Here is a 16,640-nt window from a genome sequence, read left to right as displayed (position 1 = left end):
CTTTTACTGATGTGCATATTGCGCATGTGCAGACCTACACACGTGGGGTAAACGTTTGCACGAGCTGCAGCCTTTGGAAGGTTTTGAGACGCAATTTACCACTTTTGGCGTTCGCTATACTTATTTCGATCCCGTTAAAGGAATTAGTCCTCCGTGAAGCATTTCGCCGAGAGGGCCGGAATATCAAAGAAAATCAAAATGGTGAGTGTAGTTTGTCTTGAGCTAGCAAGCTAACGAAAGCCGCTAGCTATTAGCATCTGATAACAGCACGCGGGGTGCTGTAATCTGGCTATTCTAAATTTAAAGTAATTATTGTGTTTCATTATTATTATTATTTTTTGTCAACAGTCAGAACCTGAGGTTAACCCAAAGGCTTACCCGCTGGCCGACGCCACGTTGACCAAAACTATTTTGGATTTGGTGCAGCAAGCCTCCAACTACAAGCAGCTGAGGAAGGGGGCCAACGAAGGTAAGGGAATTAAAGGAGAAATATTTAGCTGATCGGTGTAATATTCTTGGGATTTATCGCAGTCTTTATCTGTATTAACGACAAAATTCGTGAAACATCATGATGAAACGAAATAAAATAAAGCGCTTAGTAGGCTTGATTCTCTCACTTCCGGTAAAAATCACCCAATATTTAAAGCCTATGATTAATGTACCTAAACCAGAAAGAGTAGATAGCGTGAAAGAGTTGAAGAAGAATCTGGTGTTTCAGCAGACATTTTTCACCAGAGCAAAAATCCTGAGGAGGCTTCTTACCTGTGAAAGCAACTTTTATTTTGGCAGGTTGACCCTCTTCACTCTAACCTCCAATGTGTTTCTAAAAAAAACCCATAAAGTCTGCTGTAAATTCAAAACAGCCCTCTAAGCTGGAGAATGCAGGGCTGCATCTCTGCTAAAACACTGATTCTAAAGTAAAATGAGTTAAATGACATTTTTTATAGCAAATTTCCATTTCTGTTTAGCTTTAAACTCCTTTTATTCATAACTGCTGTTCACAGCTGAAAACAAGTATAAAATATTTAATAAACTATTCAATAAAAAAACTGTTTTTGCACAAATATTTTTCAATAAGTCAAATGTTTAAGTGGAAATTAATCCATAGATGAATTGTTGTCACTTTTTTCCAATTGAAACAGAATTTCATTCGTATTTCTTTAATTCTTTCTACAAAATCGATCAGTAGGAGATATTAAGGTTGCATAACTGTGTTAAACAGGACTTTCTGGTTTAAAAAAAGCTTCAAATAAATGCATTTTATTCATAAACAGTCAATTTAAAGCTGAGGTAATAAAAAAAATGAACAAGCCAAATATTTGTAGGATCTAGATGAATCCAAGCGATTCTAGATGCTGTCCAGATATTTGAAAAACGCCATTTTGTCTTCGTTTTGCTTCATAGTTAAGCATCCTGATATAAAAAAAAATGTTTGTATGTCATCTTATATTCTGACACTTTATATCATCAAACCTTCCAAGGGTTTGGAGTAATATTATTATTGTTAATATTGTTTACATTTTCCTGTGTTCTGACAGCGAGGCGACTCTGCTCTCTCCTCCACAGCGACCAAAACCCTGAACAGAGGCATCGCGGAGTTCATTGTGATGGCTGCTGACGCTGAGCCGCTGGAGATCATCCTCCACCTGCCGCTGCTCTGCGAGGACAAGAACGTCCCGTACGTGTTTGTGCGCTCCAAGCAGGCGCTGGGCCGGGCCTGCGGCGTGTCGCGTCCCGTCATCGCCACCTCCGTCACTATAAAGGAAGGATCCCAGCTCAAGCCGCAGATCCAGTCGGTCCAAATGGCAATCGAGAGACTGCTGGTGTGATCTCTGTGCTCATTTTCTGTTCTCATTTGAGTTTATTTACTTTAACAAAATACTTTTAGGTGTTTATTTTTTATTTTTTTGGTGATCATAGCAGCTTTGCTTCTATCAGTGTCCAAAACCAACATCATTTCCTAATAAACATTTTTTATTAATGTAATTCCTGTGTTTTATTTTTTTTCCCTTTAAGAAGTGTTTACTTTATGCAGAAGTAGTGGAGACCAAGGAGACTTTAAATGGAAGACAGAAAAACATCATAGAAATTAAACATTTTTTTCCAAGCATCTCATCCAGTTAGAAATGTAATTTAAAACAAGTGTCTGAAACTGAAGGACTCTAGAAGATACGTCTCTACAATGTACAAAGTTAAATGTTTACCAAATAAATGAGTATTAAAGAATTAATTCAAAGTGTAATCCAGTAGTGCTTTGCAATACATTGTTTTCATTTTAAAAACAGAATTTTGGGTCTAAACAATTTTTTTCTTACAATTTATTTAAAAAACATTTAGAACGTTTTACCTTTATCTCATTTCTGAAATTGTCAGAAATAAGGTTATTTTTTTACATAAACTTTGTTCAGTGAACAGAATTTCATCTTTCAACACAGTAAAACTAAAGATGCGATTAATAAAATTACTAAAATTAAAATAATTTTAAAATGAATACATATGCAATTTGTGGTTTTATTTTTGTAAATTCGTAAAGATTGTTTATAATAAGGCGACATCGTCCTTTTTTGTGTTAAATACATTTAAGAAACGTTAACACTTAGACAAAAAGTGGTTACTTATTTTATTTTGAATAAAATCCTGCTTGAGAAAAAACATTTTTGCTATAAATGTAGGATTGACTAAAATTTTCAATATGTTAGCTTTTCAAAAACTTGCAAATAAAGTTTTTTGAAGGGAAAAAAAGTTTGCACGCGCCTCCGTGCTTCATCAGAAACCGTCTGAACTTTGTGCTGGAACGCGTCGGTGATCTCCAGTCCGCCAGCAGCCGCCATGGCGGCGCCTCCTGTCGTCATCTGGGAGCGTGAAGTCCAGCAGCTGCTGAGCCCCGCAGACCTGATCCCGCGTCTGGAGGACGCTCTGGGGAAGTTCTCGCGGCGGGACGCCGCGGAGGTGCTGCAGCCGGTGCGCACCGCGGTGCCGCTGCAGAAGCACGGCGGGTAGGCCCCTCGCGGCGCACAGCGCGCGCGCTCCTCCTCCTCAGCTGATCCCTCTGCTGCTTACAGGTTTATGGGGCTCATGCCAACGTACATGGAGAAGGACGGGGTGCTGTCCACCAAGTTTGTGTGTTTTTACAAGAGGGAGGAGGGCTCCACCCTACCGGCCGTTCAGGCCACGGTGGTGCTGCTGGATCCAGAGTATGGAAACGTCAAAGCTGTGAGTTCCACAGAACCGGTACTGCCACACCTCTGTGTAAGGAAAACTCAGTGGAAAACTGGCTTGAGTTAAAAAGAAATACAATAAATGAATAAATAAATTAGTGCAACTCGTGGTAAAAATAAATAAATAAAATACAAAATAAAAGGATTGTGTTAAATCAAATAAATCTCCTAAACCAGGGGTCTGCAACCTTCAACACCTAAAGAGCCACTTGGGGCTGAGTTTTCACAAACCATACCCTAATAAAAAAATAAGACACTGCTTTGTATTTATGTTAGTGTTACTATTATGGTAAATCTCAACAAACGATTGTTTTTTGGCAAAAGTAGAACAAACGTGAAGAGAAAATAGCTTCACATGACTTCCTTTCAAAATAAGACATCCTGTGTGACAGGATCATCTCAATGTATTGGTAGGTCATGTGATAATAGCAGTGATAAAAGAAAAGAAAAACTGTACAATTTTGTTGTTGTTTTGCACCTCTACCATAACTTCATGAACCTAACAAACAAAAATTAAATTAGAGCTAACTAAGTGACCCTAACATAGTTTTTGGACCATGGTAATTAAATCCTTTCAATAGATCCTGCACTTTATGTATGCATTGTAGTTGTGCGTACTGACCGTATTATTACAATATTATTACTGTGGTAAACTACAAAGCCACACCGATTGATGGATTGTTGGAGGATTGTGGGTACTGTAGTCAGGGACCTGAATAAGAACAAATAAAGTTTAACTTATTGGATTTGTTTTGTTTCGCTTGATGCACCTTTTAGTCATAAAAATGCTTTCCTTTTTAAAATTAAATACATTTTTCTTCTACCAAAGATGTGAATCTGGAACCTCAGGTTCTAATAGAAGAACTCTCCGGTGATATCCAATGTTTTTGCTCCTGGACATTCAGCTGTTGTGGGTCATAATCCTGAGTTTTCTGAAACTAGACTGAACGTCTGGCTCCAGAAGGGCCGATGCTCGTCAGGTTTCACTGAACCCGCAGTGTGTCAGACCATGACTACACCTCCTCCATGCTTCACAGTCTTCTTTACTTGGACGCTCTGTGACCTACGTCACTGCTACAAGCTTTTTCATCTGCCTCTCACTCACAACGGTTTGAATTAAGAAATACGCAAAAAATGCAAATTGAACACATTAAAAACACCATTATGCTAATTTCCTTGCTTTGATTTGATAGTTTGTAGGTTCCTCTTCCATCAACAGAGGGGTACCAACAGCCTTATTTTCCTGTGTGCACACTGGAAACCACGGTACACACAGAATAACGCGTTTGACCTGCAGGTCATGGACGGCGAGGTCATCACAGCCATGAGGACAGCGGCGGTCTCTGCCATCTCCGCCAAGGCACTTCAGATAAAGATAAAAAAAAAGACATTCAGCCGCGTTCTGATGTCACGCCCCTGTTTAAAGGTTACGTGTCTGTTCCACGCAGCTGCTGATGCCTCCCCAAGCAGAGGTTCTGGCCATCCTGGGAACCGGAAAGCAGGCACTAAGTCATTATCGGGTCTTCACCGAGATGTTTTTATTTAAAGAGGTACGCTTAAAGACCATACACCATAGCAACCATTTTAGTTTTTGGTCAGCTCGGGGTGACGGACAGGTCGATGTCATTTTTGCAAGAATTGGCAAAAGTGAATTTTTGGGTATCCTTTGTGTGTGTGTGTTCAGCAAAAATTTCATATATTTCATTTTCACAATATTTCCGTAAAAAATGTGCGAGCAAAAGGGGAACGCCAATTTAAGGAGCTCGCCACACTAACACCGTTTAAAATCTACTGTTTCTGATTCCAATGTTGCTGATCCTCAGGAGGAGTGTTTTTTATTTGAGAAAATTTAAGATGGCAGCTAATTCCAGAGGTCAAAGGTCAGGGAAACTTTGGTTGTGGTTGTAGACTTAACCTGACGGCGTGTGTGTGACATTTCCTGCGGATTGTTCTGGGAAAACGTGAAAATTTCCAAATTTCACTCCAGCTTCCTGATGTTTTTTTTTTTATTTAAGGTGAGGGTGTGGAGCCGCACCAAACAGGGAGCGGCGAGGTTTATCCGCTCCATCGACGGCCCCGTGCAGGGATGCAGCTCAGCCGAGGAGGCGGTGAGGGGGGCGGACGTCATCGTGACGGTGACGGGATCCACCCAGCCGGTGCTCTTCGGTCAGTGGGTCAAAGCGGGCGCTCACGTGGCGGGTGAGAGAGCACAAACAGCTTCAAGTGGATTTCTAGATTTAGATCTGGCGTTTTAAGAACTGGGCGTGACCCTCAGCGGTGGGAGCTTGCAGGCCAGACTGGCGGGAGCTGGATGATGTGCTGATGAAGGAGGCTGTGGTGTATGCGGACAGCAGGGAGGGAGCGATGCTGGAATCCGGGGACGTCATCCTCTCTGGGGTCCGTTTTTTTTTTCTCTTTGTACACACACTGAACATCTGGAAACGGTTAGAATTGTTCTGCTTTGTAGGCTGAGGTGTTTGCAGAGCTCGGGGATGTCATCAACGGGACGAAAGCGGCTCACAGGGAGAAGACAACCGTGTTCAAATCCCTCGGTAACCAGATTAAGTCTTAGCCTGTTGTGGTTTTGCGTTGGTGTTTAGTCACATCAGTCTCCCTTTGACCCGAACAGGGATGGGGGTCGAGGATGCCGTGTCTGCTCAGCTGGTGTTTGATCGATGGAAAGCCAAAGCTGGAAAATTCTGAGGCAAATTCATTCCAATTCAATTCAATGTGAAGATTTCTTTTCCACACGGAATGATGGTTCTGGAATATTTCAATGGAAAATTGCAGAAACAGATGCATAAAACTGTGACTTTATGAAGCTACTCTGATTTAAGATGAAACTTTTTCTAAAGAATCCTAAATATTTGAGTGCTTTTTTTCTTTAATACTTCCTTTTAACCTGAAAGAGGAATATTTTTTGTAACAGAACTCAACATTTTTCAGTTGTTTGAATTAATCAAGTTAATCTCCTTTTCACAATAAAGTGGATTCATCTAGGCCTCATGTGGGGAATCTTTCACTTCTATACATTTACTCCTGCGCAGTTTCTTCCTCTGGATGAGTCTAAACGTTCATTCATTCATGGTGCTAATAGTTCGATGTATTTAAAGACCCACTCGAGTGAAAATTGTGTTTTTAACATGTTCTTATAGACACATTTTATAAAGATTTAGCTAAGGATTGCATTTCTGAGTATTTCTTCAATCAAATCGTTGTGAATCAGGAGCAGATGAAAAAGTGACGCTTTAAAAAGATCGCTGGGCGGGGCCACAAGCTCCCGATCTGATGGATCCACTTGTGGACAAATGGATCCATGTGCGTCTTTGTTTTCCTCGTCTGAGCTGGAATCTGGATCAGTTTTGTTGCACCGCTAATGTTAGGTTGGGCTGTAAGCTAGCAGGAGTGTGTAAACAGATGCTGAGAAATGAGGGCAGGGTTATTTTCTGATGAACTACTGCTGCTCTGCAGAAACTATGTCCTGGAAAAAATGACAGGTTGATGATCAGTGGGTCTTTAATGTCATTTTAAAGTCTTCTTCTACTTACTGTACATGTTGTAGCAACAATTACTTACTCCAAAAATAAATAGAGCCAAAAAAAAAACACTTTTACCAAATTTATTTGCATTTTTAAAAAATAAAAATCCCCGTCTTGTTCTATAAAAACCACATGAAGTGACAGTAACAGGACAGCTGCTGAGTTCAGATTCAGGGGTTCCTCAGAGCAACTTGATCTTGTCTCATTAAAACAAACAAGGAAGAAGAAAAAAAAGGTCGAGATTTTGAAGAAACTTCTTAAGAACTAAAATGAGTTCCGACCTTCATAAAAACATGAAGAAATGGGGCCAAACAAGGGAAGTTGACACGCCTTCATGAAGCCTTCAAAGCACTTTTCTGAGCAAGAACTTCCTGAAACGATGTGGATAAAAACGACCTTCACGTCGGCCATCAAATACTGACTGAACACAGACAAAACTCCCGACAGTTGGACCAGCAGAAGAAGCAGCACCCCAGTCCTTTCAGACATGTAAACAAAGGGATCCAACAGCTGAAGGTGACCGGAAACGGGAAAATGCTGGTCAAGGCAGCAGGAACCTCCTTTTAGAGTAACGTCTACTGAAGTTACATGACGTATTCAAGTATTTCCTGTCTGTAATATCACGTTTTTCTATGCCCCAGCTTTTTTTTTATTAAACCCCCTTTCCCCCAAAGGCCTTTATAAAGAATCCCGTCTGAAAGGAGCAGTCAGCCAGAAAACGCCTCATTTAAAAAACAAACAGGAAAACATCAGGGCTGCTGGAATCTGTCCATCTACCCCAGTTTCTATGTGAGCTCTGCAGCAACGGACATCTGTGGGAACGCTGCCCCACCCCAAACTGAAACCAGATGTTTGGATTCCTTCTTCGAGGACCCCTATTAGAGTATTCTGCACTTCCTCTTCTTCTTCCTGTCAGGCGGGGGGCACAGGACGGCCCTGATGGCTTCATCAAACACCGTCTTAAGGCCGCGCTGCGTCAAAGCCGAGCACTCCAGATATTTCACCGCACCTGTAGGAGCGACAAAAAGCCCAAAATAAACCCAAAACAAACCTTTAGGAAGAATCAAATATGCAGACAAACCCAAAAGAAATCGGTGAGAATTGAGAATGATGCAGTTTACACGTTTTTTTAAGTAGTTTATGCCCAATTGTTACGTAAATCTCATACAATTGTGTATGATTTTTGTGAGATTCATATGCAAATGTGTGTCTTTCCACAACCATTCCACGTTATATCTACCTGACTTTTCCTGCATGTACCACCGATATATGACTTCTATATCGCATATATGGCGCACAAATCACATACAAATTAAGGAAATGACGCAGGAATCCCTAACAAGTTGCATATAAACAGTTACACAATCACGCACCGTTAATGTTCTACGTGGATTTACGTGTTTTTTGCGTGGTTTATTCATATTTCTGTGGTCTTCACATGAAATTTTCATGTAAAGACCACAACTTTTCTCACTTTTGCCTCGTATATTCATGGATGACCAGTTTAAATCCATAAAATATGTGCAAAATGTACGTAGTGGCTGTATGACACGGGCTTTGAGGTTGTTTTTTTTTTTTGGGGGGGGGGGGGGGTCAAATTAGGAATCAAATTAATAATCTAAATTTTTTTCTAACATACCTTTACTTGCTGTAAAAGTTCACACCTTGTCAAAAGGTGACATAACATTTACATTCACCACATCAAAACCTCAGCTGTAAAGCTACGTCCCCAGAGCATTTGTTTATTAGTACACAGTTATCACATTGGATAAGCAGGGAGGGGCTTCTTCTTCTTTTTCTAGTGTTTACTACTGCATGTACGCCACCTACAGTTGAAAGAGGCTTGGTGAGGAATGCAAATCTGGCGATTTATTTAAATCTGAGGATAAGCCCATCGAGACGATCGGTGGTAACGAACGCTTACAAGAGTAAATGAGAAACAAAAAACTATAGAGAAAAAAAAGACAAAAAATAGAACACAAGCACTTAGCTTGTAATATGACTTAAGCAATGACTTGAATGATGTTGCACAAAATAAATAGGATTCAAAGTAACTTTAGGAACACTGGGCACCAAATGGAAATGATTGCCAACGCCCCTGCAATGCCATTTCTGGATGTCAGGAGGGTGACCTCGGGTCATCTTTATTTGGACAAAAACATGCAGACGTCGCCGTGTCTGCGTTCATCCGATACCGCGTCACTACCAAATCCAAGTCTCCGACTGGTCAAAGTTCAACCCCGGTTTAGCTGGCAATGAGCATTCAAAGCACTATTTGTACGTACGGCCCAAAAACGGTCATAAAAAGTTGCAAAGCTCTTCGTAAACGCGAGAATTTGGAAGACAGACGCACCGAGGGCGGTGTGAACGAAGCTTCAGTCATAAAAAAAAATTGTTTGGATCTGGAACTGACTTATTTCCTTGGCCATGGCCAAGCCCTGGGGGTAGATGATAGGGGAGAGCTTCTTCTCCTTCAGCTTTTCGATGGTGTCCTTGTCGTCCCTCAGATCCAGCTTGGTGCCCACCAGGATGATGGGCGTGACCGGACAGTGGTGTCTGACCTCTGGGTACCACTGCGGAGGGAGATTTAGAGCAGAGCCTGGCTTTAGTTTCCCGTTTTCTCAGAACGCAGATCTGCACACGAGCATCGTCCAACACTGATCTCACCTTGGCTCGGACGTTTTCAAACGAGGCGGGGCTGACTAAGGAGAAGCAAATCAGGAACACATCCTGAGAAGAAAACATCACTTTAGAAACTTCATCAGAGTCTGAAACGTTCCTTTAACAATCCCACATTGCAGAAATGTATTTTTAACATATGAGGCTCTTTAAAATATGCAAGAGTGATGACACTAGTCAGCTTCTTTAAGTCACAGAGACCGGATTGTTCTGAAGACAAAACGAGCTGAACAAGAGATTTCCTTCAGTCCTCCTCCAGACAGTGTATAGATGCAGTGGATACAAGGCTCTGCTGAGCGCCAGCGTCTGACCTCAGCTTCGAGTCCAGAGAATGACTCCAAGTTAAAAAAACAACAATGTTCTTGGTGAGACGCGAAGCTGCGCATGGCTTAGATGAGTCTTTGTCCCCAATGCGGCTTCAATCCATCTTCTGTGCTTTTTTTGTTTTTCAATTTATTTTGAAACAAAATGCGGTTTTTATACCTGTGGTCTCACCACACCAGCTGTAGAAAAACAAAAACCACAGCTTACTTTTGTTCCATTCTATTTATAATCTCATTCTGAAGGAAGTTTTATTTTGAGAAAACTACTGGATTCTCTCCTCTACATCAGACTGTCAAGTAGATCTGTCAGATCTGTCGCCGTCTTTTGTGGTATGCATATTGCACAGCTTAATGTCGGGATAACGATAAATTTGCGGTATGTTGTGCAGGCTTAATATATATATATATACACATACACACATTAGTCATTTCTAGGTGCCTTGCTCTGTTTGTGGAACCCGCTCACCGTCTGAGGGTAGGAGAGCGGCCTAAGCCTGTCGTAGTCCTCCTGTCCCGCCGTGTCCCACAGACCCAGGTTGACCGGTTTCCCGTCCACCATCACATTGGCCGAGTAGTTGTCAAACCTGGGGGCGGAGAGGAGGACGAGGTGAATTCCAGAGTCCTGTGGAGGTTTGACGATAGTCAAAGTGGTGACTGTCCCACGCCGGACTTACACTGTGGGGATGTACTCCCCAGGGAAGGCGTTGGTGGTGTAGCTGATGAGCAGGCATGTTTTACCCACAGCCCTGAGGTCAGAAAGCATTCAATCAGAACCGAACCTGCACTCTCGGTAACAGGCTGGGACTTCAGCTGCAGAAGGATCTGAGAATGTTAGGATTCAGGCCAAACAAGAACTTCCATCGTCTGCCTGAGCTGCGATGAAAACAATGAGGATACTGTGAGGAGAAAACACAGGAGTTATCCCAAGGCATCTGAACACAACTGCTCTATGGCTTTTTAAATTAATACTCCTTCTATACATTTATATCTTTTATAAGAAAGTTTAACGTGTGTTCTATCAAAAAAGAAAATGATTGAAGATAAACAAAGTAGAAATTTTTGCAGGAAAATCTTTTCTTGACTTTGGATGTAAATATGTGTAAACTTGCCAAAAGGAGTCAAGATGTAGCAATGCTTGAAGCACTAAAAGACTTAAATATTTATATTTTTTTATTTCTAAAATATGAATATCAGAGTCAGATTGTCACGGACTGCAGAGCTGGTATTTTCCCCGAATAGCTACATAAGAAAACAACCGACTTCCATCATTACCCTGCAGGACTGAAATTAGTTTGAACACAAAAGTGCAACAGGTTTATGCGTTTGTGTCATGTGAGGGTTTAGTGATAAACCAGAAATTAAATAAATAATATGGACTAAGGCATTCAAACCAAATGTTTTTGATCAGTACTTTAGAAAAAAAATACATTTGATGCTTTCTCCAAAAGACAAGTAGAGCAAAAAAATAAAAAAATAAAACAGACAAACGTCCAGACAAAGCATTGGTTTAATAATGTGTCTTTAAATTGATTTAAAACAGGTTTGGTTTACTTCATTACTTTTTAAAACATGAAGAATTTGACACCAAATTCATCTTTGTTGGTTTCGGTAATATTCTCTGCATGTGTGTTTAGTTCTTAACATTAAATAAAGAAAAAGGTGCAAATGTCACCAATAACTGTGGTATGTTTTTATATTTTTTATTTAGTATCATTTGTTTATTTGTTTAGTTGATGTGCATATTGCCAAAAATCTAAAAATCTGCCTTTTTTTTAAATTATTATGATCACAGGGAAAACATTCACAGACCGTTAAGATGAGAAACTTTGTATTTAGGAACTTTAAAAAAAGCACAAGATCCTTGAAAATTAATTCATTGATTCTTTAGGCTAAATTTCATATTTATAAATTCATTTATAAATGTAACTTTAATCATAAAACACTATTTTTCCACATTTACTTAAAGATCTAAATGTATACAAAAAAGAATATCACTCCCTTTTAACAGAAATACATTAAAATCTTTTTTTAATCTTTTCATGTATTTATTTAATAAATCGTCTCAGCCATTTCTTTTAACCATTGTGTTTTAAGCTGTATACTAAATGTGTTCTTTAGTATTATAACCCCTGTTCAATAAAGTTGTTTTAAAAAATTAAATACATAAAAAAATGACAGGAAAAACAAAACTTTCACAATAAGACTTAAAGTTGGTTGTGTTAAACAAACGGAAACCAAGCCTCAAATTTCGTTAAAAGTTCTAATTTACTTTGCCATAAAACAGATTCTGGGTCAAATTTTAGGTTTTAATTTGGCAGTTCAAACCAGGTCCTTCAGTTCGTCCAGTTTGTGGATAAATCTGTGACCCAGCTGGCTCGACAGCAGGACCAACAACAGCTGTTCTGCTGGCGTGTTAGCCCCAACCAAACTGTTGCGAATTAGGTCAACCTGAGCTAACTTTAATTATTGTGACACGGGTTATACCAGTCCATTATAGTTGTTACAGAACAAATAAAGCGTTCTAGAACTTACCCGTCCCCCACCACTACACATTTAATGGCCTGCATCGGTCGGACGGGTCGATCCCGGTTAGTTAGCTTAGTTAGCTAACAGTGGCTTCAACGGATAAAGTAAAGCTTTTTAGGGGAAAAAATGCAGGAAACCGGGAAAACCAAGCCCCAGCTGCTGTCCGGTAACTGTGTGGAAAGTCGTTGGCAAAGCCAAACACTGAAGGAAATCAAAAACTTTTCCACCACACAGGCAACACCCAAGAAAAATAATCTGAAGTGGAGAAAGACTGAGGGAAAAGAAACGCCCACACTTTTGGGATTGGGAAACGCTGGAAGTCACTTCCGGTCCAGGCGGGACAACCCAAGTCTGCCATCTAGCGGCCATGTAAAAAGTGCAGTGGCGCCTCCAAGGAGGAGCAGGCCACCATGAAAACCCCCCTCTGAAAACTGGTAACCCCATAACAAGTGAACTGTTGTTAGCATGATTAAAAGAGGAACATTTTTACCAATTAGACAAAGTAATATGGATTTCCTTGTAAATTTATTACAAAAAACCCTAGGACGTTTCAAAATAAAAGCAGAAATTGTAGTTGTAAATTTTAGAATGTTGTAATTGAAGCAAAAATATAAAAAGATGTAAACACTGTAAATATGGCAAGCAGCTGCTACAAAGGCTTGTACAATGCTTGGCACTTAGGCAAAAAATATTTTTACATGTATATAACTAATTTCATGGCAACCCCTAATAAATTCAGTTGAGACAAATTCAGATAAACATGCAAATTGAACATATTTATCGAAGTACAAGTATTTTGATCAATGTTTTTGATGAAAGATCACTGGGACAAAAAACAAATCCTTACACAACCACTTAAGTACTGTGAGAAAAATCTGGGATGCCGTAAAACTAAAACTTAAAAATGTAGAAATACTTCGAAATCCCAAAAATGTTTTTACTTTTATTTTTGTTTCTGCCATAGTTTAGAATTTGGGTACAAAAGAGGCAGTGTTGTGCAATTTTAAATGAAATCAACTCCATTTGTAAATGCCACTCTACTTCTTCATCTGTTTTACAAAGTGCTTTCATTTGGATTAAACATTTTATCTGTAAAATACAAAAAAAATCCATAATTACTCAGATGGACATTAGAATTAAGTGGGAGATAAAAGCAACAGAGGGCGAGATTAAAGAAGGATGAGCAGGACCACTCCCAACACAACAGGGTGGCTATAAAACATAAGGAAGGAGTCACATCATCATCTCTGCATGTCCTACCACACTTTTTGAGCTGCAAAAGTTCAGATCTTGGAGGCTTTTATCCAAATAGGCTGCCTATAACAAAATGTTGTTGTGTGGCTGGACTTTTCCTGCTTCTGTAGCAAAGAAAAATTACCAGAATAAAGACATATGGGAGTCTCCTAATGCATTTAAATTGGAACCAAAGTATAAAGTATGAGCAGAACTACATTTTTAATAACGTTTTTTTGTCGGTATTTTTACCATTCGCCAGACGAATGATTACGTCTGATCGTTCGCTCTTTAATAAGCTCTAAGATGTAATGATCCCTGCCACACTGAGCTCATTTGCATGGAAGTCAGACTGATAGGCTGCAGGCCGTCATCAGCTAAACGCCAATGCAGTGGTAAAACAACAAGCCACGCACATTATCACCTCCTGTAATTTGGAGAAAGTCAACATTTTTAATGGCGTGAAAGCCTAACGAGCACATCAAGCAGATGGCTAAACCCCGCGGAGGCTTTGGCATTTGTGCTGCTGTCATCTTTCCACATGATCAGCGTAAGCCTATCGGCTGCAGTAACTGGAGACAAACGGCATGAATGATTCAGGAGCTCAGACAGGGGAAAGGATTGATCTGAAGATGTGGGGGCCATTGAAAAAATGCAAATGTATGCTTTGAATCAATCAGTTTCAGAACACTTTGATAGCATCTTTATGGCATTCAGGTTTGAGTGTGAAGAAATCTTCACATGATGAATCTGGAAAGCCCAAAAAAACATTCCTGGAAGCTGAAGAATGTGAGATATGTGCGCTCCTTCCTGAGGGTTTCCTTAAACATCTTGCAGTGGCTGCAGGATTTCACTCCCTGTTTAGGTTGCTCTCAGGTGTAAAGCAGAAAGAAAGAGTTGTCCAAACAAAGCAGCATCTTCCTGAAACTTAAAAGCAACATTTTTATAAGGAAAATTGTCCTCACAGAAAAGCTGAAACATTTGGTCCTCTCAAATGCCGGCAGACAAGAAAAGTGTACAAACACACCTTTTACACAGCAGGTAAAATGCCATTGATGCTCCAAGTGAGACAAAAATCCAGAAAACTTTGGATAAAACTCTTTTCGATTTGAGTAAACATTAGAGATGTTGAGGACACGAGAGAAGCTGGAGAACACCACCACCAACATTCATCTTGTTTAAAACTAACTGGAGCCTCCAAACCTTTCCGTCTGACTCACTAAATATTGAAGGAGCCACTGCGATCATCTTTTGATCAGTTTTCAAAGTCTTTTTTTTAAATTAAGTTTGTTTTTAGACAAGTGGATACATCGGAATGGAGCAGAGCAGAGAGGTTGTGGCTCGCCGTTGTTTAGCGCCTACGTCAAACCTACAGGATTTTTCAGACAGCCTTCTTCTTTTCATCTGCTGCCGATTCACGGCGATCTGAATAAAGAAATACTCAGAAATGCGATTTTAAGCTCAATTTCCCCTGATATTTGTCCTCCATTGCGAGAAAAATGCCACAAAAATGTGTTTATAAACACTAAAAAACATAGTTTTCATTTAAATTGGTCTTTAAGGACATAAGAGAACCTGGAGAACACCACCGTCAGGGTTCTTCCTGTTTAAAACTAACCGGAGCGTCCAAACCTTCAGTCTGACTCTGTAAATATTTAACCGTGAGATCAACACATCTATTTATCTGTCCAGAATAAATGCCATCAGCAGACTGTTTGGAGGACTCCACCCTTCTGCTTTCTTCTTTGGAAGCCAGCGATACGTCTCCAACTGGACTTATTTAATTATTCCTAGAACTTACGCTTATTTCTGCTCTTTTGCTGTGAGAGATCGCAGAGATAGAGATGTTTTCATGATAAAATCTTCTCGTCTGGTGTACTTTTAAGATAAACAAGGACACATCTGTGGCGTCTGCCTGCAGGCGGGCCTCCGAGGAGGAATTCAGTGGAACATGCTGAAATGCTATGCAGCGTTTGTTTGTGCCTGGAGCTTTTGAAGCAACGTGGATTATTAAAGTTTCTATTTTAGGAAAGAGAAGATATTTTGTTGAATGTGATTTGTCAGTTTAGAGTAAATAAGTGAAGAGGAAGTGCAGGAAAAGTGAGTTTTATGTTCTGCTTGGATCTGTGGAATCACAAGACTAAACATGAGACTTTTACAGCAATACAGCCGTGAAACTATCTAATGTTTATTGCTTGAGCGTTTTGGTTGATCTAAAGTTATTTCAAATGCAGGTCAAGTCTAGAACTATAATATGAACGAAACGACAAGAGATTTTCCCACAATTCCTAAAACAAAAGTTGTTTTCTTTGCACATTTCGTTCAACTAAAGACCAAAATATTGTTCAGAGTCCTCTTTTTTTTTATTTTGCAGCTTTTTTTCCCCCTTTCACTGTAATACTTTTTGCCAAAGTGATATTTTTTTTGGGGGGCTGCACGGTGGCATGGTGGTTAGCGCTCCTACCTCACACGAAGCAGGGTTCTCCCCATACATGTGTGGGTTCTCTCCGGGGTCTCCGTCTTCCTCCGTCCAAAAACATGCTTCATTGGTTAATTGGTCACTCTAAATTGTGCATAGGTGTGCATGTGAATGTGTATGGTTGTGTGATTGTGGTGATTGTGTGCGACAGACTGGCAAACTGTCAGGGGTGTCCCCTGCCTTCGCCCAAAAGTGGCCAGGATAGGCTCCAGCAGCCCTGTGACCCTGAAAGGGGATAAACTGAAGTTTTGTAGCCTTATGATTGACACACAAAAACAGGAACAAACAAACTTTGTTGACAAAAAAGCCATCAGGCGAATACGTTCAGATGTGTTGTACCCTCATTTCAGATACATCATAATGATTGAATTCTCCTACATCAATATAGGAGATTATATTTTACCTTTATTTAATCCAACTTTCCATTTCCACTGATCAGATTTCACAGCAGTGACAGGGTGGAGAGCAGGCCCATCACATCATTTCCTCCAGAATAACTTTCTTCCATTGTGCTCCAGCGGTTCCGCACAATGTGTCCTCGGTGCTACTCCCTTCCTGAGGACTCTGACCGTAAGCAGAGTCCTGCCTGTGTGCAGATCGCCTGCTGCTACCAGGATCTGTTCTGGAAAAGTCTCCTTCGTAG

At 40.3% G+C, this 16,640-nt stretch overlaps 3 protein-coding genes across 4 annotated transcripts; 2 read left to right on the top strand and 1 right to left on the bottom strand.

Annotated features, from left to right (window-relative positions):
* snu13 (small nuclear ribonucleoprotein 13) lies at window positions 1-1,986 on the top strand. Its single transcript, XM_011487954.2, has 3 exons — window positions 1-201; window positions 349-469; window positions 1,567-1,986. The coding sequence occupies exons 1-3, from the start codon at window positions 199-201 to the stop codon at window positions 1,827-1,829; spliced, it is 387 nt and encodes a 128-aa protein (XP_011486256.2). The 5' UTR covers window positions 1-198; the 3' UTR covers window positions 1,830-1,986.
* A 648-nt stretch (window positions 1,987-2,634) lies between these two features.
* crym (crystallin mu) lies at window positions 2,635-6,332 on the top strand. Of its 2 annotated transcripts, none has more exons than XM_023949570.1 (8): window positions 2,635-2,996; window positions 3,063-3,249; window positions 4,516-4,578; window positions 4,667-4,768; window positions 5,234-5,417; window positions 5,494-5,615; window positions 5,686-5,770; window positions 5,848-6,332. In XM_023949570.1, exons 1-8 carry the CDS (start codon window positions 2,830-2,832, stop codon window positions 5,919-5,921), a joined length of 984 nt encoding a protein of 327 aa, XP_023805338.1. In that variant the 5' UTR covers window positions 2,635-2,829; the 3' UTR covers window positions 5,922-6,332. The 2 variants fall into 2 exon arrangements, with proteins under 2 accessions (XP_023805338.1, XP_023805339.1); XM_023949571.1 differs by having other exon boundaries at window positions 2,766-2,996; window positions 3,063-3,213.
* A 489-nt stretch (window positions 6,333-6,821) lies between these two features.
* LOC101175028 (ras-related C3 botulinum toxin substrate 1) lies at window positions 6,822-12,589 on the bottom strand. The gene is made up of 6 exons (XM_004080157.4): window positions 12,292-12,589; window positions 10,434-10,505; window positions 10,226-10,343; window positions 9,425-9,487; window positions 9,171-9,330; window positions 6,822-7,766 (listed from the first exon to the last, which is right to left on the bottom strand). The coding sequence occupies exons 1-6, from the start codon at window positions 12,324-12,326 to the stop codon at window positions 7,636-7,638; spliced, it is 579 nt and encodes a 192-aa protein (XP_004080205.1). The 5' UTR covers window positions 12,327-12,589; the 3' UTR covers window positions 6,822-7,635.
* Window positions 12,590-16,640: the final 4,051 nt, after the last annotated feature.

The sequence above is a fragment of the Oryzias latipes genome, chromosome 19 (genome assembly GCF_002234675.1).
Source record: "Oryzias latipes chromosome 19, ASM223467v1".
Taxonomy (NCBI): Eukaryota; Metazoa; Chordata; class Actinopteri; order Beloniformes; family Adrianichthyidae; genus Oryzias; species Oryzias latipes.
This window is presented reverse-complemented; position numbering and strand designations above follow the sequence as displayed.

Coding starts and splice junctions, on each gene's coding strand:
- snu13 (XM_011487954.2), top strand. Junction 470..1,566: donor GAGGAAGGGGGCCAACGAAG/GTAAGGGAATTA, acceptor TCTCCTCCACAG/CGACCAAAACCCTGAACAGA.
- crym (XM_023949570.1), top strand. CDS start 2,830: ATGGCGGCGCCTCCTGTCGTCATCTGGGAGCGTGAAGTCCAGCAGCTG. Junction 4,579..4,666: donor TCTCTGCCATCTCCGCCAAG/GCACTTCAGATA, acceptor TGTTCCACGCAG/CTGCTGATGCCTCCCCAAGC. Junction 5,616..5,685: donor GGGACGTCATCCTCTCTGGG/GTCCGTTTTTTT, acceptor TCTGCTTTGTAG/GCTGAGGTGTTTGCAGAGCT.
- LOC101175028 (XM_004080157.4), bottom strand. CDS start 12,326: ATGCAGGCCATTAAATGTGTAGTGGTGGGGGACGG. Junction 9,488..10,225: donor CGCTCTCCTACCCTCAGACG/GTGAGCGGGTTC, acceptor TTTTCTTCTCAG/GATGTGTTCCTGATTTGCTT. Junction 9,331..9,424: donor TTGAAAACGTCCGAGCCAAG/GTGAGATCAGTG, acceptor CTCCCTCCGCAG/TGGTACCCAGAGGTCAGACA.